Genomic DNA, 27,564 nt, shown 5'->3' with positions numbered 1-27,564 from the left:
AAGCAAGAGAGAGAGAAACAGAGAGAGCGACAGAGAGAGAGAGCAAGCGGGGAGAGAGACATTGTAAACAGAAAAAGAGAGAAATCAGAGAGAAAGAAAGAAAGAAAGAAAACAGGGAAATAATATAACAAAGAGAGAAGTCCCAATCAAAGGAGCGAGTGAATGATTAGCCAGATCTAAGCTTCAGAGAGAGAGAGAGAGAAAAGGAGACAGACAGACAGAGAGAGACAGACGACGGGACATCTCTCTGTCCCTCGCACGCCCCTGCTCTTCCTCCTGCATGTGGCCTTAGTCTAGCCTTTAGCTTTGAACACAGAACAGACAAACACTGACCTTCTTTTTCCTGTGGCCACACACACACACACACTCATATGCTTTGCGTGAGTAACAAAATAACAAAGATCAGAAGATCAACCTGGATGACTGGCCAGTATCTGCCCCAAAAGAAAGTGGCGTCAACTTCTCTGGCATCTGGGATGAACCATCAAACAGTGGAATTAAGCATTGTGGTCAATACTGGTAATACTGGCATTATTACAAAAAAATCTTTTTCGGTAGCTTTGACCTCGCACATTATGAAGACCATGGAACGACTGCTTCTCCCACTCCTCAGACCCCAGGTACAGCATGCACTGGACCCTCTCCAGTTTGCATATCGGGAGAAGATTGGTGTGGAGGATGCAGTCATCTACCTCCTCCACCGAACCTACTCTCATCTTGACAAGGGGAGTAGTGCTGTGAGAATCATATTTTTTTATTTCTCCAGTGCTTTTAACACCATCCAGCCTCCACTTCTCAGAGACAAGCTGGTGAAGATGAATGTGGATCCTCACCTGGTGTCCTGGATCACAGACTACCTCACCTGCAGACCACAGTACGTGAGGCTCACTGACGGCACATCAGAGACTGTGGTCAGTAGCACTGGAGCACCACAGGAGACTGTGCTCTCCCCCTTCCTCTTCACTCTCTACACATCAGACTTCCAGTACAACTCTGAGATGTGCCACCTGCAGAAATTCTCGGATGACACTGCCATCGTTGGGTGTGTGAAGGGTGGTCAGGAGGAGGAGTACAAGAGACAGGTGGATGACTTTGTTGCTTGGTGCCGACTGAACCAACATATCCAAGACCAAGGAGATGGTGGTGGACTTCCGTAGGTCTGGACCACCCTTGCAGCCAGTCTCCATCGAGGGGGTTGATGTGGAGACAGTAAAGACCTACAAGTACCTTGGTCTGCAGCTGGACAACAAACTGGATTGGTCAACAAATACAGACACCCTGTACAGGAAGGGACAGAGCCGGCTCTATTTCTTGAGGAGACTGCGGTCCTTTAACATCTGTAAGAAGCTTCTGCAGATGTTCTACCAATCAATCGTGGCCAGCATTCTCTTCTACGCTGTGGTGTGCTGGGGAGGCAACATGAAGAGGAGAGATGCATCACGGCTGGACAAGCTGGTCAGGAGGGCCGGGGCAGTGTTTGGAGTGGAGCTGGACTCTCTGGTTACAATAGCTGAGAGAAGGACTTTGGATAAACTGCTTTCTATCATGAACAATGACAGTCACCCACTTCACACCACCATCATGAAGCAGAGGAGTGTGTTCAGTGGCAGACTGCTGTCACAGAGCTGCACAACAGACAGACTCAGAAAATCCTTCATTCCGAGAGCCATCAGACTCTTTAACCACTTGGACAATATTCAACAACTTAATTATTTATATTAACACTTCCCCAACCTCGCTTACATTTAAGTATACCTTACTCATGATTGGGTATTCACATTTTCACATTCTCTTTTTAGAACTGTCTTGTAACGTATGCATACTTATATTATATTATATTTCTATGTCACATCAGTCACTTTCGTAATCAATGTCATTGCACTTTACTCTGTTAATTATTTAATTATTTATGACCATTAGCAACACCTACTGCACTGCTCCGTTTACAGATAGATCTATTCTGTATCTATTCCGGCGCCGACGCGAGTGGCTGCCTGTTCCAGTAGCTCCGTCTCCTTTGTGTGTTTTTTCGAGTTTTTTACGTTTATTTATCGTCTCTCTATCTATCAATAAAGTATCTATCTATCTATCTATCTATCTATCTATCTATCTATCTATCTATCTATCTTACCTTGTATAGTTAGTTTTTTTTATATATAGCCTTATATATTTTCTATTCTTCTGTGTTTTGATTTGTCTGAGTATGTTTCTTATTGTATTGTGTTGTTGCTGCTGGATGCCTACATTTCCTTCGGGATAAATAAAGTATCTATCTATCTATCTATCTATCTATCTATCTATCTATCTATCTATCTATCTATCTATCTATCTATCTATCTATCTATCTATCTATCTATCTATCTATCTATCTATCTATCTATCTATCTATCTATCTATCTATCTATCTATCTAAATACACAGAGTACGATCTTAAAGCAACATATGTCCTGCCTTCAAGGCAACATTTTCCATTTTTCTTTTGGCATCCATACTTTTTTTGTCAACAAGACTATGCAAAACCAAACAACCACATGCTGCACTCCTTACAAAGCCATGGCTGTGAAAGAAAAATATATGGGTGCTGGACTGACCAATCCAATAGACAATGTATAAAGAATTACATGGTAGCAAGACCAGTTTTATGAGGAACACATACTGTAGAACAGGGGTCGGCAATTAAGTTTGGCTGCAGGCCAGATATTTTCCAAGCCATTACGTGGCGGGCCACAAAAAAAATGATAAAGTAAAAACCCTCTCTCTGGTTTTGATGTCTGGTTCTGTTTCTACTACTCTGGATTTTGACCCTGCTTTGTCTCATGGCTAACATCTTAGATCTACGAAAGAAAGGAAAATTAGGAAAAGTGAGAAAGAAAGAAAGAAAGAAAGAAAGATATTAGGGCAGGAAGAAAAGAAGATTGAAAGCTAAATTAATAGGTACTGCAAGTAAAGTAAAACAATGGGAGCGAGTGAGAGAATAGGTAAGAAGTAGAGAGATGGCAGAAAAAGGTAAGTAAAAATGAAAAAATGAAATAGAGAGGGGAGGGAAGAATAAGGGAGGATTTGGGGGAGGAAGGAGGAAGGAGAAGGAAAAGGGAACTAAAACAAATTGGTCTGGATCCCTTTATTTATGTGCTTTTATACTGGATATTGTTAACGCTTTTATTTTTTCAATCCTTGGATTTGTCTTGTTTTTTCCTAACTTCCTGTTTAAATTATTGATTTTTTTTCCTTTTCCTTTCACTCCCTCAATTAAAAAATATAAAGAAAGAAATATAGGAAAAGCAAAGAAAGAAAAAAAAGATAACAGGAGGGAAAAGCAAGAAAGGAAGGAACGGGACTGCAGAAAAATAAGAAAAAAAGAAAAAAAAAGAAGAAAGGAAAGATTAAGGGGGCAGAGTAAGAGAAAAAGAAAAATACAGAGAGAGAGAGAGAGGGAGAGGTGGGTCAAGAGCAGAGGGGGTTTTACAGCCAAAGCTGTCAATCATTTAATTTATTCAATGTAACCCTGCCTTCCTGCAATAACCCCACCTTTTTATAATATGTTATTTCGATATATTAAAATATTGAAATAAGTTTGAAAAAAAATTCTGGAGACAATAAATATGGCCATAAATATGGAAACATTAGATCAAAGAAATCGAACTGTTGGAATTGTTGAGAACCTAGAGATGGAACAATAGTTTATATAAGAGAAAATGAGCTGAAAAATCTGAATGTCTATTATGTTAAACTGGGAATAGGCAAAGCTTAGTAAAATTTAAAGTTTCGCAACTTTAGGGTTGCGGTCCAATACACTATTGCTGCCATGGCTAGTGAATTGGGACACAGCCTGGAAAAAAAAAAACCTTTATAAGGAGATAGGGAGCTTAAGAACAGACAGAAAAATGAGAACGAGCGAAAACTAAACTAAAGTCACACCGAGCGCAACTTTAGAGAGAGAGACCGGGGAGGAATGTAAACAAAAGCTCACCAGAGAAGCCTTTCTTTTTTAATTATCGTTCATTATAGTTCAAATAACCTCACAGGTCAGATTTTTCATGCTTGTGGGCCTATTGCCGAGCCCTGCTGTAGAACATGTTCTCCAACTTTTCTCGCCGCGTGTAACCATGGTCTGCTTTCACACGTGCTCTCGCGCTCTCCCACTATCTCACTCTCTCCATACACTCAGGCTATTGTGTCACTACTGCAGGCTCTGTAACACACACCCACACAATCCCACAAGTCTTAGGAGACCCGGTCTCATCAGAACCAGAGCAGAAAGTGTTGTTTTATAGAGATAGCCCGTCTCTGAGGACCGGCCTGCCTTTCAGAACCGCTCCTTCACCTTCAGCTCCAAGAGCAGCTCGAAATGAGCGGATTTCACACCCAGAGACGAACGAGAGGAGACAGCTAACTCCAGCTGAAGGACAGTCAGAGAGAGAGAGAGAGAGAGAGAGAGAGAGAGATGCACGTGGGATTGACTGTGTGAACAGATCAGAGCAAACTGTTCTCCAACTCTCTGAAGACCCACCATCTCTACTCCACACACACTCACTCAGAGAGAGAGAGAGAGAGAGAGAGAGAGAGAGAGAGAGAGAGAGAGCACACAGAAGATAGAAAGAAGCCACTTTCCCCTAAACCTTCGGTCACATGTGCTCGCCTTCAGTCAATCAGTTTCCACATGCCCAGTCACGTGACTACATGCATTTGTTTTTTCTCGCATTAACTACTGCAGCTACCAAAAAAAAAAAAAAAAAAACGACCACATCAAAAGAATTTTAGCCTTCCTCCTTTGGCTACCTGTTTATTTTAGAATTAAGTTTAAGATGTTATAACTAGTCTATAAACCAATTAATGGTTTAGCACCTTCATACCTCTCTGAAATGTTGATTGAATATGTTCCAAATCGTGTCTTAAGATCATTATTTATCATACCGATAAATATTCGTCAAGCAAACTCTGTTACTATTTGTAAGAAAAAGATAAAAACATATCTTTTTACATTAGCTTTATTATTTTTATTTATTATTATTATTATTTATAATTAGATCTTATTCTTATTATTTATTTATTATAACTGTTTTTATTATTTGGTTCGGATTTTATTATTACCCTATTATTATCAAATTTTTGTTTTTCCAGCTTATAATTAGATCTTATTTTTATCTCTCTGGTTTGATTGTATTGTTATTCTACCATAATTATAATTCACTTGTTTTTGAGTATTATATTTTATTAGTGTTCATTTTAATTGACTTTTTTATGTCTTGCTTGCTTGTTATGCTTGCTTGCTTGTGTGCTATTTCTTAAATCTAAAATGTAAAGCATTTTGAGCTGCATGTTTATGTAGGAAAGTTGCTATATAAATAAAGTTTATTATTATTATTATTATTATTATTATTATTATTATTATTATTATTATTATTATTATTATTATTATTATTATTACTAGATTACTATCACCTTCATGTCATTAGCTCTTATCGTTAGCTCTCTAAATACTAGTCTGTTTACTGGAGACTAGTATTTTACATAGACTTAAATTTTATATACAGTAAATAAGTGAACTGAAATTCAGTCTTTTAGTAAACTTTACTAAATTTCTGCACACAATATTATGTAATTACAGTTACTTTAAATTTAAATGTACATATTTTTAGTTAAAACACACATTCAAATATTTACATAATCTTAAAGATTATTTTTTTTAACAGACCAAGTCTCACTGTCTCAACACATGGATGGCATGTAATTCATTATTTTTAGGATACTTAAAAAAATGTATTACATGCCATCCATATGTTGAGACAGTGTAATATGTGTTTTTTAACTAAAAATATAAAAATTTCCGAAATTATAATATATTATGTATCATAAATTATTTGAGTAATATTGTATAAATGAAGTAACTGTAATTAGGTCATATTGTATGCAGAAATTAAGCAAAGTTCACTAAAAGAAAGGATTGACTGAAGTTCAGTTCACTTATTTACTCTATGTAACATTAAAGTCTTGAATCCGAGTTGAATTTACTTAAATTTATCTGAAATTAAATTTACTTAAAGTTGCTAAACTTTTTTAAAGTAAATTTTACTCATCGTTTTTTTCAGTGTATACATCATACTGCAAGCAGACAAGACATGACAAGACAAGACAAGACAAGACAAGACAACAGCAGTGGGTGGCCAGCAGAGGTGCTGAAGGCAGGGTGAGGAGGTGGGCTTCAGGGCACTGCGACAGCGGGGGCCGGAGTGGAGGAGCTGTTTGGTGAAAGAGCTGAAAATTAGATCTGCTTTCCGAGAAGTCATAAATCCAGCTCCCCCAGCATCTCCAGTACCACACACAGCACTCACCACACCACACACACCTCCATTAGCCTGGGTGTGTATGTGTGAGATGGAAACAGAGGGCTGGAGCTCGGCAAACGAGAGAATGTGTGTGTGTGTGTGTGTGTTTGTATTAGAGAGTGTGTGTGTGTGTGTGTATCTTGTTGCTGCTGTATGATGACCAGTGGCCACGCCACGACTTATGGAAGGTAAATCTAATAATATCTAACAGAGCATTGGCATAACACAGCTGCCTAATCCCATCTCCCAGCCAGTCCATCCAGCACTTAACACATAACTGCAGTGGATCTGCATAGACTGCAGGTAAACAGATCTGTAAATCTATACAATACACACACACACACATTCCTAATACACGCACACACACCTTAATATAAAGCCTTCCCATACCGACACACACACACAGCATAAAACACACACTGTTGTTCCTCAGTGTTACCAGACTCATAGAAGACTCCCAGTCTGAATTGGTTTAAATGAATGAATATTACTGGTCTGGCTCCATGCTGAGTCCCACACTGCACCCTAATGTCATGCAGCGGCTCCAAACTGTCTAAATGAGAATGTGTGGCCCACCCGGACCATCAGTTATAGGAGACGACTGTCTGTAGGGTCGGTTGGACAACTTGCAAAAGGATCTTCCCAATTACTCAAACAAACATTATACAGTGTATCACAAAAGTGAGTACACCCATCACATTTTTGCAGATATTTAAGTATTTATTTTTTATTTTTATGAGACAACACTGACAAAATGACACTTTGACACAATGAAAAGTAGTCTGTGTGCAGCTTATATAACAGTGATTAAATGTTTATTCTTCCCTCAAAATAACTCAATATACAGCCATTAATGTCAAAACCGCCGGCTACAAAAGTGTACAGAGTACACCCCTAAGTGAAAGTTCCAGAAGTGTCAATATTTTGTGTGGCCACCATCAGTTACCAGAACTGCCTTTACTCTCTTGGGCATGGAGTTTACCAGAGCTTCAAAAGTTGCCACTGGAATGCTTTTCCACAATTCTTCTTTTAATATCCTCAGAGAGTTCTTTGCCATGAGGTGCCATGTTGGAGCCAATATTAGAGAGTGTGAGGGCTTTACTTCAAAATTAAACACACCTGCTCCCTATGCACAACTGAGACCTAGTAACACTAACAAGTCACATGACATTTTGGAGGGAAAAGGACAAGCAGTGGTCAATTTGGACATATTTAGGGGTGTGGTCTTAGGGGTGTACTCTGTACACTTTTGTCGCCGGTAGTTTAGTCATTAATGGCTGTATATTGAGCTATTTTGAGGGAAGAATAAATTTACACTGTTATATAAGCTGCACACAGTGGCCATTCTGTGGCAATAAACAATTAACCATTTGAGCCCTTCCAAAAAAAAAACATGCACTGGCAATACCAATTACTGGCATGGTGGTGATTAGTGTGTTGGTGTGTTTGTGGTGCTGGTAAGAAGGGGTCAGATGCAGCAGTGCTGCTGGAGTTTTTAAACATTGTATTCACTCACTCCTACCTAGTTGCTCCACCTTCCAGATGTAAAACCATAGTTCCAAACACTATGGGGTTACCAGTGGGATACTGCAGAAACCATCGCAGATTAATATACGTAGATAAAGTCAAAATGATCTACATGTTCTATATGGCCATCCTCAATGGTTATATGATGTATTTGTATACTCACCCTGACAGAACTCCCAGAACCAAGTTGAGCATGAAAAAGGAGCCGATGATGATAAGGGGGATGAAGTAGAGCCAGTTCCAGGTGTTCCCTGAGGCATCGTTGGCCTGCAGGAGAGAGAGAAGATCCACATTAAAACATATAATAATTTATTCAAATGTTATACAGTCAAACATCAACTTTCCTCATGCTTCAGGCACTTTGACAGCCCAATAAGACCATGTAATGTAATTGGATGCACTATCAACACTTCAACCTGTACTGCAAAAAATGTTCCAGCTGCATGGGATGGATTGTGGGATTGGGACACCATTAGGAACCTTTATAACTTCATGCTGAGATGTCTGGCATGTTGCATTACAAGTGTTGCACATTGCTTTTGTATGTGTAGCTCAATAAATATTGTCTAAATCAGTCTAATTAAACTCTTAATCATTTAATTTTGTTGGTAAACTTCTGAATAGTTTTTCAGTCTTACACCTTCTTCCATATAGTGTATGAATGTGGTATCTATAGCACTGGATGGAATTAGTTTCCTGGGGTAATTTTCTCTTTTATGGGGGGTCCTCTGTGATTTTATTCCCATCCGGAACGACCATGTATGTGTTTTTTTTTTTAAACATTTAAAAAAAAAAAAATTAGAGGCTGATTTATCTGCTGTTCTTGCTGAACTCTTTTCGTGGTCCTCCAGTAAATGTAGTCTCGTCCGGATCCACATCTCTGAGTTTAATAAATCACCTCGTGTTTAATAAAATAGCTATTTGTCCACTGCCACGCACCATAATTACACTTTGGGAATGTGTTTCCACGGAGATCCATGTTAAAAACACAACAGCGAGTGGAAATGGAGGAGCTACTGAACGCGAGAAAGCCTGAAAACTCACTGGTCCTCCTGTTTTTTCAATTGTAGTCCAGATGCAAGAGTTTTATCACTAAATAGAATAGTCTACAAACTAGCTTTGGATATCTTAAGTAACTTTGAAGCACTGTTGTAAGTCGCTCTGGATAAGGGCGTCTGCTAAATACCATAAATGTAAATGTAAATGTAGAAGTGTGAAATATTTTTCAAGAATCCCATCCAGACAGGGCTATAGACACACATACATACACTCTTAATGAAAAATAAATAAATAAATAGTTGCACCTGGAAGAAGGTGTCAGATTGCAATGCTTTTCAAAAGGTTACCAGAAACAATAAATTATTAAAAATTTGGACAATATTTATCGATTTATACATACAAAAGTAGTGTGCAACACTTGTAATGCAACATGCCAGATATGCCAGACAGCATGGAGTTGTAGACGTTCCTAATGGTGTCCTAATCCCATATGTCTTAAGCATATTGATATGGGCGCTTTAATGTATAGTAATGCTGAAAACACCACAGCGAAAAAAAAACAGGACACAAGTCTTGCATATATATTTTTGCTTGTGTCTGATTTCTTGCAAGGCATCTTCATCTTGCGCTAAATTGCGAGGGGACTTTGGCTGCTGCTGAATCAGCAGACATAACCACGTTACCACATAGCATTTCTTACAACCTCCTCCTCCCCCTACACCCTTCTGTTTCCATGGAAACTAGTCCACAGCATTTCCATCCACCACCACTACCACCACCCCATCCAAAAAGCTTACTGCTGTCTCTTTATCTGTCACATACTGTATGCTCATGTGTTTATATGAGGGATGCACCAAATATTTAGCAACTAAAATTATTAATCTGTTTCCTGAAAGTGTTTTGTATGAGACTGCTGCTAATGTATATACACGATACCAGCAGAGAGAAGAAATACAGCAGGTATAAGTTCATTTTTCTGCTCTACAATCAAATTTAAATTGTGGTATCAGTTTACTACATGTTCACCAAATTAAAGTTACGAGCTGCACAGGGCTAAGACAGTAACATAGCAATAACTTTTTGTTTGTTTTCCAAAAGCCGGTCTGTTTTTCTTTGTGTAATTTTCACTTGCATGTGAGTTGGGAAGCACTGCTGAGGTAAAATTGAATTGAATTGAAAATAGCAGTTAGAAGGTAGATTTATGAGTATTCTAGAAAGTATAAGGTAAATATATGTTTAGAATAGCACAGTTGATGTAAATTTTTTATTAGAATTACAATACTGAGGTAAATGTATGATTAGAATAGCAGTTCTGAGGTAAATGTTTGATTAGAATAGCAGTTCTGAGGAAAATGTATGATAAGAATAGCAGTTCTGAAGTAAATGTATGATAAGAATAGCAGTTCTGAGGTAAATGTATGATTAGAATAGCAGTTCTGAGGTAAATGTATTGTGCTTTGTGAGATATTTAACAAATATTTTGAAATGGTAGTTTTGTAATTGCTCTTTCCATTTGGTATTCATAATTGAGGCTTTAGACAAATGTTTAATTTTGTTTTGTTTTAGCCAGACATTTTCATTTCAGTGCATCTCTAGTATTGATCTATAATCGTGTTCATCAGGCCACACCTCAGGACACATCCCTTACCTGGGTCATTCGAGGATAACCCTTCTTGTGCCAATAGATTATTTGAGCTAATTTGTGCATTTAATGAATATATTATCCTCTATTACAGTTCAGTCTAATTCACTTTGCCATTTCCTGCATCTGAATTATAGGAAACAACAGGAACATTTTTACACTAAATCGAATTAGAGAGTCTGAGAGCGAAGCAAGCGTCTGTGGAGACAGTTTTGGGCCTAAGTGTTTCTAAGACCACTGGAATTAAAGTGAGTGTGATCGATCATAAAAAAAGACTGCTGATGACCTCAGACTTTCTCCTTTGGCAGGGTCTCATCAAAATATCTTTTCCAATCGAATCCAACCATGGCAGCAGAAAAGTGACAGAGAAGCAAAATTTCTTAGCCACAGGGAACAGAAACAGGATAGGAGTAAAATACTGAACCAATCAACCCCGTCACGCCACACCTAGGTCAGCAAAAGTGGGATATTAGAAGCCTTCAACCTGGAACCCAACATTTATCTATCTGTACTCTTGTGTTTATCACAGAGGAAACGAATATTTGGCAACCACACTTGACAATTCTGCCCCTCCTTCAATGGTCCCTGAAATCTAAAGTAAGTTAATGAATAGCAGTTCTGAAGTAAATTCATTATCAGAATAGCAATTCTAAGGTAAAGTTATTTACAAAAATACAATAGCGGATCTGAGGTAAATTTATGATTAAAATAGCTCTTCTGAGGAAAATGCATGATTAGAATAACGGTTCTGAGGTAAATTCTGCATTAGAATAGCAATTCTAAGATAAAGTTATTTACAAAACTACAATAGCAGATCTGAGGTAAATGTATGATTAGAATAGCAGTTTTGAGGCAAATGTATGATTAGAATAGCAGTTCTGAGGTAAATGTATGAATAGAATAGCAATACAGAGGTAAAGTTATACCTAAAACAGCAGATTTGAGATAAATTTGTAACTAGAACAGCAGTTCTAGTTCTAAGGTAAATTCAGGATTAGAATAGCTGTTCTGAGGTAAATTTGTAACTGAAACAGCAGTTCTGGGGTACATTTTATGATTAGCACAGCAGTTCTGAGGTAAATGTATGATTAGAATTGCAGTTCTGAGGTAAATCTATAGTTAGAATTGCAACATTGAGGTAAATGTATGATTAGAATAACAGTTCAAAGGTAAATTCATAACCAGAATTGTAAATGTATTATTAGAATAACAGTTCTAAGGTAAATCATAACCAGAATTGAGGTTCTGAGGTAAATGCATAACTAGAATATAGTTATGAGGTAAATGTATGATTCGAATAGCATTTGGGAGATTAATTTACAACTAGAAATGCAGTTCTGAGGTAAATGTGTGATTAAAATACCAGTTCTGATGTCACAAATGTCCAATCAAATCCAACCATGGCAGCAAAAAAGTGACAGAGCAGCAACATTTTGCAGCCACAGGGAACAAAACTAATAAATATTGAACCAATCAACCCTGTCATGCCGGGTCCAGGTCAGCAGAATCGGGATATTAGAAGATCTCAACCTGGAAAACAACACAGTGTAAAGGTTCTAAATCTAAAGGGTCTAATTAAAGCGGAGAGATGTTTTTTAGTAGGAACAGCTCAGTAGCTGCTCTCTCGCAGGCCCAATAACTGCGCTCTCGCGGGGGCTCTCATCGGACCCTGGCCCCTCATCTACTCCTGCTCTCATGGACGTCATGGGGCTTGAAGAAGTGCTGAGTGCAGAGCTGAGCTCAAGCCCTCCTGAGCTCCAGATTAGTCATCAGTGCAGAGAAGCCTCTTCTGCTTCCATTAGAGAGCATGGAAGAGCATAGTTACTGCCCTCTGTAACTGTTACCCCCACATTTAGAGTCTATTAACCCTTTAAAGACCTGCCCCTTAACTCAGCCTGGAGCAGTTCATTCTGTCCATTTATGAAGGATTTCCAGCTTTCACAGAGTGAGGCAAAGCGATACAGGTTGGAGCCAACTGGAGCAGAGGTAATTTACATACACTTTATATCAGTCGTAAAAAAACAGTAAACGAAAAGGATTAAGATAAAAGCTAAAGAGAATAAAATAAAACATTTTAAACAGATTTAAATAGTAGTATTACACAATTTATTATTACTTCTTTCTTCAATAATTGTTTAACTATTGTCTATGGATATGTTTTCATTGTGTTTAGACATGAAAACAACTTTGTGTGTACCAGGAATACATCAAAAAAGACTTCAGGGCCCTTTCCTATACCCTTCCCATTTTTTCTAAGTTTTCCCAATTTTCCCAAGTTACATTTTCTGCATTTTATGGCATACCAAGCCCCGGGGTAGCAATGTTAGGGATGCTATCTTTCAAACTACAAGCCAGCGGAGCATTAATAATATTTTCAAGCCATTTTCTTAAAAGTCTCATTCCATCATTTTTTTCATTCATTTAAAAATGTCTTGTTGTGGTCTCTGATATGAATGAATGCCATGTGAGGCGTTTTTCTTTTTTTGTGAAAAAAAGTGTTCTGGTGTTTCTATTTAGCCCTGCTTTAGATCACTGAATTACTGGTCTCTGAAGAAAGACAAGATTTGGGCTCTTGCTCATGAATATTCATTCATGCACACATATCACCTCTGATTGGATAACAGCACTGCAGCAAAGAATGCCTACCTGCCTTCCCCCCACAGTAAATTTTACCGCTCTAAAACTCAAATGACAAAAATGTTTTCAGAGATACAGCCTTAGTTATAAAGATACAGCACGTTGTCAATGCTGCGGTGCAAGCGTAGGCTGCCTTATATAATATAATCTAATTGTTAACGTCACAATTTTTTTCAGCTTTTCTGTCGAGTTGAGCTGCCTTGTCGAACCGTGCTTCCCTAGAGTATATTTAAGGTCTCGGTAAAACGCGGAATCAACCGGAGATCCAGTTTAAACCTACAGGTAATTACATAAGATAGCTAACGCTAACTAGCTGCTATAAACAGAAGCTGTAAACAGAGTAAACAAAGCTGTAAGCTCCTCCTTAGTTAATGAGGCAGTGTTGCTTCTGCTCCAGCCTGGCTTCAGCTCCCGAGCCAAGGTGGGCAAGGCCATGAGCTCACTGGTTGACGTAGACACATAACATCTCTGAACATCTCTGATTGACTTGTTTTTCTGAGTTTTTTTCTTTTCTTAGCTACTGCAGACAAGGGAGGCTGAGAAACAATTTCATATACAGCATGTACATATAACTCAGAGAGATCTATAGTATTTCACAAAGAACAAGAAAAGTGGGGAAAAAATACAATTTTAGCGGAAGGAGACCTTTAAGATTGCCATGCTACACACTGCGGATTTAATGGACAATAATGGTAAAAGTGCCAGCAGTAAAAAAACACAGTGACTGCGAATATATCTATGCCCATGGTTGTGGTGGTCTGAAATTACATTTGTGGCATACTGCTATCTAGGCAATGGAAAACACAGCTGCGCCACTGACTGAAAACAACCTAGACAACAGCTAGCTGTCAAACATTCACTGCTATCTTGGCAACACAGAGCTAAAAAGAGGTAAAGACAAGACTCTAAAGCTAGCTTTAGAGTCAATCAGATGGCCACCTGTGTGCCTCCATCAATTCTATGCATCCACAATCAGCTTTCCTCAACCTCATACATTTCAAACATCTGAGCATTCACTGAATGGAGGGCTGTGAATCATCTACAGGAAATGGAAATAGTGAAAGAGCTGAGAGTCTGAGCCTCAAAGGAATAGCTCTGAAATGACCTCTCCCCTATTCTCTGACCTCTAGTAGTACAGATATGTAAACACTTCACCTGGGTTTACTGTCTTCTTTCTGCATGGGAGGAATCTGAGAGATAAGTGGAGGAGAGAAACTCTCTCTCTCTCTCTCTCTCTCTCTTTCTATCCAATTCTTTCCTCCCTGCTGCCTCTCTCTCTCTTTTTTTTTTCTCTCTTTCTCTCAGTGTGCATGTTTGGGTCTGTGCTCGCAAAAATCAATGAGCAAAGCCAGAAATAAAGCGAGAGAAGAGAGAGAGAGAGAGACGCAGAGATCAGCAGAGAGCCTGTTTTCAAACAATCACTGTGAGCTACATCTCTCCAGATGATTCACTGAGTCACTCTACTATCCATACACAATAATAGCATTCATGTATTCCTAATCAGGGATGAACCAATACCACTTCAGCTCTTCTGTGATACCGATACCTGATGATACTGAGTTCTGATACCTATTGTATATCAACTAAGCTATATCTAATCTAAGCAAAACTAAAACCACCTTCCTAATATTGTTTAGGCCACCAAAACTACAAATGGAAAACTTTATGGTATCGGTATCAGATGACTTTTAGCCAAAATTTGTTATCACTAACAGCCAATGTTGTCAGACTGATGTTTTTACTCATACATTTGTAGAATGTGTAAGACTAACATGCTTCGTGGTAAATAGAAGAAATAAATACTTCTATCACCACTAAACAGAATCGCCTCTCAAAAGTGCATCTTTCAGCCCATACAGTGAGTATAGTTGCTACTAGTACAGCATTAGAGCAGAGCTAACAAACATCTCTATCCACACAAAACAGCAAATAACACAGAGTCAATACCAAATGTACAACATAAGCATTTGGAAAGCAGGAATTGACAGACCTGCACAGTTATGTAGTATTTTTTATGTTCAATGTATCAAAAACGTAAAAAACACAATATTGTATAGGCTGCTAAAACTATAGATAGAAAACTTTACATACTGGTATCAAATGATTTTCAGCAAAAATATATGATCATTAAGTGTACTAGTTGCGCTGTTGTTTTTGTGACTCATATTTTTGAAGAATGTGTAAGACTAACATTTGTAAAAAACGAAAAAGACTTTTATAGCCACTAACAATATACCCCTCTCAAAAGTGCATCTTTCAGCCAATACAGGGAACATAGTCACTACTAGTACAGCAACATCTTTCAAGAGGGGTATCTGGTTCATGGCGTTAAAAGTCTTAATTCTCTATTTTTCTTTGCTGTTATAGTAGGGACCACACTCACTGTATGAGCCGAAAGATGCACTTTTGAGAGGTGCATCTGGTTAGTGGTGATGAAAGTCTTTATTCTATTTTATTGGCAATTGGAATATCAAGCTGAAAGATGATCAGCATGCCCCCAAAAAAGTGATTGGTGAATCTTTGATTGTGTGTAAGCCAAAACACTGCGGTGAGGGATCAAGGATGGACTCCACCAGATATATTCATATATTTGTTCTATGGTAGCAACTGTATTCTGTGGGATCAGAACAGATGGGTAGGCTAGATACTAGGTACCAAAGCTGATCAGAATTATGATCAGAGTAGTGTAGGTAAGTGTAGGTAATCAGGAATAAAAAAAAAGGTTTTCGATGTTCGATGTACAACAGATTCCAAACTAAAACACCAATCAATTCCCGGCCATGTTTGCTGAAAGTGACTGCAGGTTTGTTTTGCGATTAATATTTCAGTGGCAATATAATATGTGTAATTCATCTCATCATCTGCTTCCCATTTCTGCCTATTATCCCCCATTAACATTGATTACTGAGACACAGCCTTAATTGCACAACTAATGCAATGGCCACCTCGCTTGACTCCAGGTTGCTGACTACGTTTGAGGTTTGAGGCTTGGGGTTTGAGGTTGCATCTGAAGTGGATTGTCGTGTCAATAAAAAAAGAATAACAGCACAGAAAAGAAAAGCTGAGAATATTAAACACGGGCCTTTCGCTACAGGAAAACAGCACCCGGAGCTAATCATCTTCCCGAGCTTTTTGTTTTCTCTTTTGGCGAACAATTGCTCTGCGCCTGTACAAGACTTAAGACGTCTAGCTTTTTTATTGAATCTCTCGTCTCGACGGTCTCTTCTAAATGAGTGTGAAAACACCTGGGAACCGTTAAAGCCAGCTGAAAGCTACATCTCATCTTCTGCAGACGGCGGAGGAGAAAAACAAGCACGAAAAAAAAAACAGGGAGGATGCTGTTCTTCATCTTTTCCATTGACCAAAAGTTGTGGCGTACGAGCAAAGCGAATTATCTCTGGGAGTGTCAAGGTCTGGCTGGCGTTGTGCAGGAGCATTCATCCTCTATTAGGCCTCCTCCCTGCTGCTCTACATCCTATTCTTCTTCATCAGGCTCCCCGGGGGCCTGCAGCACCAGCCCGCACCGCAACACTTACGGGAGATGCCAGTTCAGAGCAGGAGAGGGAGGAAATGTGTTTGGGAGGACAGTTCTATGCCAGCAGCAAATTGAGGTTAGTGCTGCTTCCTGTTCTCGGCGTATGTGTGACTACAGAGAATACAGCACTGATTGGGTCATTATATAACAATTTATGAGGGGACAAAAGTTTGTGGACACCTGTTGTTCATTTCAAAACCTTTCTTTCTTCCTTTTTAAAGGTGTCCTTTCACTTAAAATACACTTTTTTATTGTTCTTTGTGAAAATGGACAATGAAACTGAAACACCTGTCATTTTAGTGTGGGAGGTTTTATGGCTAAATTAGACCAGCCAATGGTGGCCAATCTTCATTAATTGCACATTGCACCAGTAAGAGCAGAGTGTGAAGGTTCAATTAGCAGGGTAAGAGCACAGTTTTGCTCAAAATATTGCAATGCACACTATAACATTATGGGTGACATACCAGAGTTCAAAAGAGGACAAATTGTTGGTGCACGTCTTGCTGGTGCATCTGTGACCAAGACAGCAAGTCTTTGTGATGTATCAAGAGCCACGGTATCCAGGGTAATGTCAGCACACCACCAAGAAGGACCAACCACATACAACAGGATTAACTGTGGACGCTGTAAGAGGAAGCTGTCTGAAAGGGATGTTCGGGTGCTAACCCGGATTGTATCCAAAAAACATAAAACCACGGCCGCTCAAATCACGGCAGAATTCAATGTGCTCCTCAACTCTCTGAGAACTTCATGAGCTTCATGAACATGAACTTCTTACTGGAAACATGCTCTAATATTGTTCTTCTTTTGTATTTTTACCTTTATATATACACATAAGAGTAGCACGGTTTGACAGGGTAGCACAACTCGACAGACTCACTGTGTGTGGGCGTATCCGTGTGGGCTTATCCGTGACGTTATTTTAATTCAAATGAAGCAACAGGTGTAGTCAACCATAAGTTTAAGCTTTTTAATTAACCTCACTGTGATCTACAGTTATATAAATGCGTTTTCAGCTTCTCCTTAATGGTTGAAAGGCAGCTGTTCTGTGTGTGAGAGGCTGGTATGTGCCTCTCTCACACACAGCGGAATCGTGAGGAGGGCGGAGCTGATTTAAAGTTTGAGACTGATTTAAAGCGCTCACTACAGACTACTTTCTCCCTCTGAGGATGAGCCTGCGGACCCCTAGAGGGTGCTTCGCGGCCCCCTGGTGGTCCGCGGCCCCCTCATTGAGAAACCCTACAATATGGCAGCCCCTTATTGCAGAGCTGCAAAGTGCTTATCAAGCACTAAAAATCTATCACTTTCCGCAGCTTCTACTTTTGGTGGTGGTTAAATGTGGTCTGCATCGTTTGTTAGTGTTGCTGTGCTGATAGCTACTCAATGTATGGGCTTAAAAAAGAAACTCTTGAGAGGGATGTCCAGTTAGTGGTAAATTAGTTTTACACATTCTACAGTATTTTCTTTTGTATTTACTTCTAATACCGATAGCTAGCTGATTCATTTGTCATTTCTAATAAAGCACTTGTGAATGATGTGTTAAAGCTGTTGAACAGCATTTGTACCACACACATCTCACTAATGATCATATTACAACCCTCTTTATCTACTCAAACTAGCAAGCCAGCATTCAAATAACCCAAACCACACACCAGACAAGCCCTTCCAAACTTATTTGAACCCAAACTCGATCCCTCCCTGTTCCCTGCAGGGCAATTTTTAAATGCTTAATGAGAGATTGATCAATACAGAAATCAGAGCAACAGCATGCAGCATGCCAGCGAGACGGGTCACAGGACACCACCGAGGCTCTCATATCAACTTAGTGACTCAACTGCTCCATATGAGCACTGCTTCAATGGAAATGCTGAAAGTACATTTACTCAGATATGATGATATCATTCTTTCCCTCTCTCTCCTTAATGAAAGAACTGACTAAACGTATACTGTACGAGATATCGTTCAGGAGTATGGGTGACGTGTCACATGACTTTTGCCACGTCCTATGAAAGCTAAATAATGCTAAATAAGAGTTTCTTTTCTGTTTAAATGGACAGTTCTAGCCAGACAGGATCCGATTAGGATCTTTACTACTGACCATGCTGTCTACTGTGGTAGTAATGTCCACATAAATACAAGGAAAATGTGGAAACTCCACACAGGTATAGACTTGAACCCAAGCCCCCAGCACTGATAGGTAAACATATGGCTACCCATGGTTTCATCCACCATAGAAACTATGCTTTTTGAATGTGATTGCTGTCAGTTTTTTAAGTTTGTACATTTAGTTTTTTCACTATTTGGCATACATTGAATTGGGCAGTGTTTTTATTTAATTGTGTCTAAGATTTAAATAAGGATATATTAATAAAGGCTCCAAAATAACTTAATAAATTAACCCTCCTTTTATGTTACAGGTCAAATTGACCCGTTTAAAAGTATTTGTTTTAGTATAAAACTTCTTCTGCTTGCCTTAATTAGTGAAATCAACATATAACCTCCTGCAATAAACAAAAAAATAAAACAAATTGCATTGTTATGTAAAACTAGTTAGACTATGTCTAATACTGTATGTTGGTCTTTCAAAAGTAGGAAAGTAGTGAAACATTGAAAAAAGTTTAATAATTATTATTTTAGAAACATTTTATTTTAGATATTAATTGGATAATTAAACATGCACTGGGTCAAATTGACCTGGGAACACCATTGCTTAACATAACAGGGGGGTTAAACTGAGTTACACTCAAAGTAAATACACTTTTTCCCCCCTTTTCTAGTAAAGTCTTAATTTTGGAAATATTTTGCATGGCAGTGACAACATATACAAATAATATATAATAATAATAACATAATGCATTATTATATAATATTGTTCTTACTAGCAATAACACACTCTGTTGCAAATACTAAAAGAAGATTTTGGCCATTTCTAAAAAAATAAAATGTTAAGATATTGGATTTGTGCAGTTTACTTTAATCATACCATATCATAACATGCCATTATGCCATAAGTCATGGGACAGGAATTAGTATTAGTATTATGTCAGATAGAAGCTAAAGATGATGCACTGACTTGTGGGATGTGTGTAGGGTCTTCTGCATTGAATGTGAATATGGATGATTTCTGATAAACCTGGCATGGAGCATGGAACTGTTTGCATGGACAATCCTAGCCAGATGCTGCCGGTCACGATCACTACCACCCACTGCGCTGTCCACTTTGGGCAGTAATGCCTTCCCATGCTAGCCTTTCTGATATGTAAATATTGGCCTGCCTCAAGCATAGTTATGATTAACGCTATTAACACTATTTCACTTCCAGTGTGATGGTTATTTGTATTGTATTGCAGTTAAATGATGTGATGATGCAAATACATTCAATCCCTGCTTCTCAATTTGGCAGTTTTAATATCTAATATTACAATGAAAACTACCCATAACCCAAAATAATGATGCATTAAATCACAATTAGTGATTAGGATCTCTACAAGTCCCTAGATAAGCAATTTGTGACAGCTGATCTGCATATTCCCAAAATATTACACGTCTTCAGTCGCCCATATAAACGAGTTTCCTCTCGACTCCGGCTCAGGTCCATTAGAATGAAGAGAATGAAGAATTCAGGTTCAGCAGAACACGTTCTCCGCCGAGAGTCTGCTGATGTCAATCTGATATTTCTGTTTTTCAGCTAAGACAACGCACCGAGGGGAATTAATTAGAGAGAGAGAAAGAGAGACAGACAGAGAGAGAGAGAGAGAGAAAGAGAGAGAGAGAGAGGAGGCAGCACATACTCTCTGAATCTCTCTACACGACCCGACCAGAACCAGCATAATTGCAGAATTACAACACCCTTGACTTGGCTGTGGGCTGGAGGCAGGAGCTATTTCCTCAGGCTCATTCTATTCTACACAGCATCCTGTTCTTCTACCTCTATCTCTCTCCTCTCTCTCTCTCTCTCTCTCTCTTTGTCTCTCTCTTTCTATCAGTATTTCTCTCTCCCTCTAGTTCTCTCTCTCACTCACTTTCTCTCTTTATATCAGTATATCTCTTTCTGACTCTCTTTCTTTCCGTCTTTCTATCTCTCTCTCTCAATTTCAACTTATAATAATTCTATCGGCATACATTTCAACTCATTTTCTCCCCCTCCTCTCTCTCTCCTCTCCTCTCCTTTCTCTCCTCTCCTCTCATCTCCTCTCCTCTCTCTCTCTCTCTCTTTCTGTCTCTCTCTATCTCGCTCTACCTATCAATTTCAATTTAAAATAGATTTATTGGCATGCATTGCAATATAATTCTCTCTATCTATCTATCTATCTATCTATCTATCTATCTATCTATCTATCTATCTATCTATCTAAACCTCTCTTTCTCTCACACTCACTTTCTCTTTCTCTCTCTATCCGAATCTCTTTCTTTTCATTTTTTCTCTCTGTCTCTCTCTTTCGTTCTATTCCTCTCTTCTTTTTCTCTCCTTTCTTTATACTTCTTTATTTCTCTCTCTCTCTCTCTCACACACACACTCTCTATACCTCTCTCTCTCTTTCTTGCTCTCTCTATCTCTCTTTACCTATCAATTTCAATTGAAAATAGATTTATTGGTATGCATTGCAATTAATTCTTCTTTCTCTCTTTTTTTCTCTCCCTCCATCTTGCTCTCTCTTTCTTTCTCTCTCCTCCCCTCTCTCCATCCATCTTGCTCTCTTTCTTTGTCAAAGATTCATAGATTAAATCTCAATTGGCATCTATCTATCCCCTCTTTCTTTCTCTCTCCCTCCTTCTCTTTATATATAATCTCTTTTCTCATTCTGTCTCTCTCTATGGGTCAATTTCAATTTTAATTGGCACAAATTGCAATTAATAACTTTTGTCAAAGAAGTACTTAATATTAAAAAATAGTAATAACACCCCCCCCCTCTGTTGTTAGTGTATTATCAGAGGGCTACACTGGGCACTGTATGTTCCTCAGCTACATCTGCAGCTCAGCCAGTGTTCCCAGTTTCCTTCTGCCTACCCAGTTCCACAGGCTGCAGTCAGTCTCAGTCATGAAGATGAACTGTACTGGAACATGAGCTTTATATTATTGATGATTCTATCAGTTTAAATGAGAAATTAATGATGAAGCAAATGAAAGATTTTAATGACTTTAATGACTGAAAGTTAATGTGATAATTAACAGATGCTGAAGTCAGAAGAACACAATTATCAGGAGAATTCAATCTGACTAAATGGTGGAGGTTTATTTGATAACAAGAGCATGATTAAAATTGTATTAAATTTCTAAACTATATATTTTTTGTTATGTACAGGATTAAAGTACATGATACATGTTTTGATATATAATGCATTAATAAAATATTATTATGTTTTATTAACTTGTTTAGTGAGATATTGTATTTGTATTTATATCCATATATGTATATTTATTTGTACATACATTGTTTTTTTCAGTATGTATATCCATTCATTTATTCGTCTTATTAATAATTAATAATTACTTTCCACTTTACTTATGGCAGTGCATTTATATTTAGAATATAGGTTTTGTTTCTTGCTATTTTAATTGATTTTTTTTCTATATGCATTTATGATCTTATATTTATTAATTTATTTATTCATATTTTTTGTGACTTGATTTTGTAGTTATATTGTGTTTGTATTAATATCCCTAAATCATTTTTTTATTGTAGAAAGTATTAAACTTTGATAGGTGTCAGGTGACAGGAAGCATTTCCAACAGCTGAGCTTTATTTAATAATATATTTCATTAACTCCTTTCACTGAGGCAACAATGTGTCAAAAACCGCATAAATAAATTGTAAAATATTTTAAAACAAGGAAAGTTTTTAAACCCAACCCGGATTTATGCCAAAGGAAATAAAAGATGATTGTATCTGATTGATTAATTGCTTGTTTGATGAATAATTTACTTTATTTAGTTCCAGTTCTCTTTAACTCAGCTGCTGCTGATCCTGAATCAGTAAACCGTGTTTGTGAGTGTTTTTAAACTGAAGCAGAAACGCCGTCTGAAGAATGGTGACCATGACAGGCGGGGCACCTGGAGAGAAGCTGGCATCAACTGCCCTTTATAAGGGTGGACCACCCACACTCTCCCCAGGAGCAAATGTGCCGGGCTATTTTGGGTTACATATGCATCTATAAAGGTTAGCTCTGAAAAATGTGCATCGTGTGTCAACAGCAAAGGTGAGGCCAGATTAAAAAAGTGTAGCCGAGGTCAGAGAATAACAAGGATATCATTGAAAAGTTACTTTATTTCAGTAATTCAGTTCAAAATGTGAAACTCATGTATATTATATAGGTGTATGAAACACACAGATTGATCTATTTTAAGTTTTTATTTCTTTTCCTGTTGATGATTTTATTATGGCTTACAGTCAATTAAAACCCCAAAATCAGTATCTCAGAAAATTAGAATATTATATATAAGACCAATTGGTACTTGTGGCAGTACTGTGGGCATTGTGCCAAGTCCTGCTGGAAAATGAAATCTAACCGCATCTCCATAGAAGTTGTCAGCAGAGGGAAGCATGAAGTGCTGTAAGATTTTGTGGGAAAATAAAACTGCACTGACTTTAGACTTGATAATAAAACACAGTGGATCAACACCAGCAGATGACAGACATGACTCTCCAAACCATCACTGATCATCAGTAAATTTTACATTTCATTTGTAAATCAAGGGAGCAGAGTCTGGAGGAAGAGTGGAGAGACACACAGTCCAAACTGCTTGAGGTCTAGAGTGAAGTTTTCACCAATCAGTGATGGTTTGGAGAGACATGTCATCTCTCTGTGTTTTATTATCAAGTCTAAAGTCAGTGCAGAACGTTTTCCAGGAAAATATTACAGCACTTCTCAGAACTTCTCTCTGCTGACAACTTTTATGGAGATGCAGATTTCATTTTCCAATCTTAGCAAGTGAAATTATCTAATTTCAAGGCAATAAATCTTATTTTTTTTCTCTGGTAATAATTTTTGTCTTACTAAACATCGTAAGAGTAAGATTGTTTAGGAATATAATCTTATTCAGACTCACCTAAAATTTTCACCTTATTTTAAGTCATTTGAACCCAAAATAAGCACAAAATGTTATTAGTCTAGTTATTCTGATTATTGTGTACTAATGTAATTTATTAATTAATTTTATTTATTTCACTCATTTCGATATTTTGTGATTGCTTATTTTTAAAATTCTTATTAAGAAAAAATTGCTCATCCCCTTTGGGAGATTTTTTTTGCTTGATTTAAGGGGTTACTTCTCAATTTACATATATTTTGTCTATTTTTTGCCAATGGATTTTTTGCAGTGTAGGTATTCATATTTAGCAAATTTTTATAGAACTAGGATAAGGTAGCTTTGGGCAACAGACAACACAAAGATTGTAAGCAGAGGAGTGGCCACACCCAATATGCAAATATATGGTGCCAGGAGCCTATGGGAAAGCTGTATGAATCAGCACTGTAGAACAAGCATTGACACGTGTAGTAACTAAAAGTTGGATGAAATCATATTTTTTCTTCGGCTCAACAAACTTTTTTACGTTTTTTTTTAGATTGAAGTTTTTTTTGTGAACTTATTTTATTGAGTTGTTCTGGCCGGTAAGTTTACTCAACTTGATAATATTACTGTAGTTCTCCTGACTAAATCACAAAATCACTTTTTAGAGTGTATAAGCATAAATCTGTCATCATATGTCGTCAGTATTCTGACACTTCCTTCCATGTGCAGTATGGGTAATATACTGTCTCTACTGCATATCTACACACTGATTTGCTTTTACGTTCTATGGAAAATTCACAGCATCCAGGGACTCTTCCAGGCCTCTTCCATTAGCTACGTGGGATGGTGTCATATTCCAACAGCCCTCAAGGAAACAGCATAACAATAGCTGGCAACCCCACCCCCCCCCCCTTGTTCATGCAGCACATGACTGGAAGGAGCAGCTGTCTAGCAGAGCTTGAGCAAACAATTCAATCTACCTGATCTTAAAACACCAGGCCAGCTTTAAGGCAGATTTGTTTGAGCAGTGCGACACATATAGAGCAGGTTTTCAACAGTGAAGCAAACCTAATAACGCCCTGTGGGATCTCTGACCCTCAGTCTCACCCTCAGAAAAGGCCTAATGACCTGTTTACACCTGGTCACTTAATGCGTTTTGAGTGTCAGGAGTGTAAACGCTCCCAAGACTCGTTTAAAACAGATACATCCCTCAAAAAAAAAAAACTTCAGGTAAGGGTCTGACATAAAAATGTACACAAGTACAATAAAATTTAATTAATACAAATATCACATTTATTCAACTTTAATGTTAAAATACTGAACTAAAACTGTAACAGTAGCAATAAAAATGCCAAATGAAAAAAAATATCCAATCAGGATATCAATTTCCTGCCCACTAATGGACTCTGCCATTAGGGAATATCATTTTCCATAAAGGAACATCCCACAAGTCTTGTAGTCTTGAAGCTGCTCCAACCCAATATTTAGTTTGTAACTGTTTGGCAAAATTGCAAAATACTGTCAGGTCTTTGCCTTGGATTTTACTATATTCACTATAACCATATACTTAATGTCTAAGAAACATTGCTAGTGGCGCTGGTGGACACAGGCTCATCAGTCTCTCTGATACGGCCCGAGCTAGCGACGGAGGTAGCGGCCGAGTTTGTGACTGACAACAGCCAGCGCATCGCTCTCTCTTCAGTCACCGGGGATCCTATAGGTCTCCTAGGATTAACGGAGTTGACGATTGATGTCGGCAAGGGGCCCTTTCAACAACAGTTCTGGGTAGGACGCATCACGATGGACTATTTCACGAAGTGGCCAGAGGCCTACGCGGTGCCGGACTAAGGGGCGGTCACTACTGCGGATATCCTGGTGGAGTTCTTTTGCAGATTCGGGGTTCCGGAAGAACTGCACAGCGACCAGGGGAGAAATTTCGAGTCGGAGGTCATGGCGGAGGTCTGCCGCATCCTGGGAATCCATAAGACCAGGACGACGCCCCTTCATCCGCAGAGTGACGGACTGGTGGAACGTTTTAACCGCACGCTGGCGGCGCAGTTGGCCATGGTGTCGGACAAGAACCAGCGTGACTGGGACAGGCACCTGCCGGTAGTGCTGCTGGCCTGTCGCTCCGCTGTGCAGGAGACGGCGGGATTCACGCCGGCTCTGCTTATGTTCGGGCGCGAACTGAGGACGCCGGTCTCCCTGGCTTTTGGGGCGCCTCCTGACGGGGGCGGGTACGCTTCGGACACACCCACTTTTGTCTCGGACCTTATGTCTTCACTGGAATTAGCACACCGTCTAGCGCGCTCCAACCAGTCTGCTGCCGGACAGAAGCAGAAGCGTGCGTACGACACGCGCTGCTTTGGGGACCCGTTGGCGGTGGGGGCGAGGGTTTGGCTATATAACCCTCAGCGGAAGAAGGGACTGTGCCCGAAGCTGTGCCCGAAGCCCGAAGAGTGGCAAGCCGGTTAAATAAAGGAGCTGTTGAGCATTCAGCATGAGTCTCACGGGTCTTCCTTCCTCTTCCACGCCACTACCACATTTTTAGCAACACTTCCACATTGTTAGTAACACTTCCACATTGTTGGCAACACTTCCACATTGTTAGCAACACTACCATATTGTTAGCAACACTTCCACATTGTTAGCAACACTTCCACATTGTTAGCAACACTTCCACATTGTTAGCAACACTACCACATTTTTAGCAACACTACCACATTTTTAGCAACACTTCCACATTGTTAGCAAACCTTCCACATTGTTAGTAACACTTCCACATTGTTAGTAACACTTCCACATTGTTAGCAACACTTCCACATTGTTAGCAACACTGCCACATTGTTAGCAACACTTCCACATTGTTAGCAACACTACCACATTGTTAGCAACACTTCCACATTTTTAGCAACACTACCATATTGTTAACAACACTACCACATTGTTAGCAACACTACCACATTGTTAGCAACACTACCACATTGTTAGCAATGTTACCACATTGTTAGCAGCGTTAAAATGCTGGCCGCCGGGCCTTGCTTAGCATCACTATTGTGATATTAGCATTGCTATGGTGGTTTTAGCCTTGCACCGTGAGCATCACAATTGCAGCATTAGTATCGGTATTTAATGCAGCCGATGGGTTACCATTTTTTTTTCGCTATTTTTGGTGGCCAGGGTGCTTGGAGGAAAGCGCCGGATCCCCAGGGCTAATGCATTGGACAACAGATGCCTGTGCTTATCAACATCACACTACGAGTAATGAGTAGAGAGAACACTATCTACCCACTCTAAGAGGTTTTCTCAGACTCTCTCGTACTCTGGCTGCTGATGCCAAAGCAGCATTATGTTAAATTTAAACCAGAGATTCTCAACACATTAGTACCCTGCAGCACTTGAAAATTGAATCGGAATCGAATTGATTCGGGAAACCAGCGGTGATACCTAGCCCTACTACTACTATACTACCACCATCTGACACAACGCTACAGTGAGACACTGGACACGACAGGGCAGACCGTTTAATCATCAAACATCAGATGGGGCATCATGTTACCATATGGGTGCCTCGTAAATGATAACAGATAAGGCTTCCTGGAAGGGCGGCGCATCCCCAGCTCATTTTTCGCTCCATAACCTATCAGCAGCTGTTGCCCGTGAACGACGGACGGCGGGACGGACGAGAAGAACGAGGGGGCTTTAATGACAGGAAATGAGACACGTGGGCCCACTCTCTTTCCCAACGTCTCCATCAAACCCGCGGTGCATTAGACCTCCGACACCTCCCGAAGCACCCCGTGCCCGATTACCTGACCATCAGACCTCCAGACACACAAGCAGCATGATGGATTACACAGCAGTCATAGATGGTCCTCCTGCAGAG

At 39.0% G+C, this 27,564-nt stretch overlaps 1 protein-coding gene across 5 annotated transcripts in view; it reads right to left on the bottom strand.

Annotated features, from left to right (window-relative positions):
* cacna1ba (calcium channel, voltage-dependent, N type, alpha 1B subunit, a) overlaps positions 1–27,564 on the bottom strand; it is a 214,112-nt gene that overhangs the window by 115,311 nt on the left and 71,237 nt on the right. For all 5 annotated transcript variants that reach the window (XM_049470674.1, XM_049470673.1, XM_049470676.1 and 2 more), the window contains exon 6: positions 8,017–8,120. In XM_049470674.1, the coding sequence (XP_049326631.1) occupies positions 8,017–8,120 (104 nt within the window). The remainder of the gene's footprint in view (positions 1–8,016; positions 8,121–27,564) is intronic.

The sequence above is a fragment of the Astyanax mexicanus genome, chromosome 22 (genome assembly GCF_023375975.1).
Source record: "Astyanax mexicanus isolate ESR-SI-001 chromosome 22, AstMex3_surface, whole genome shotgun sequence".
Taxonomy (NCBI): Eukaryota; Metazoa; Chordata; class Actinopteri; order Characiformes; family Acestrorhamphidae; genus Astyanax; species Astyanax mexicanus.
This window is presented reverse-complemented; position numbering and strand designations above follow the sequence as displayed.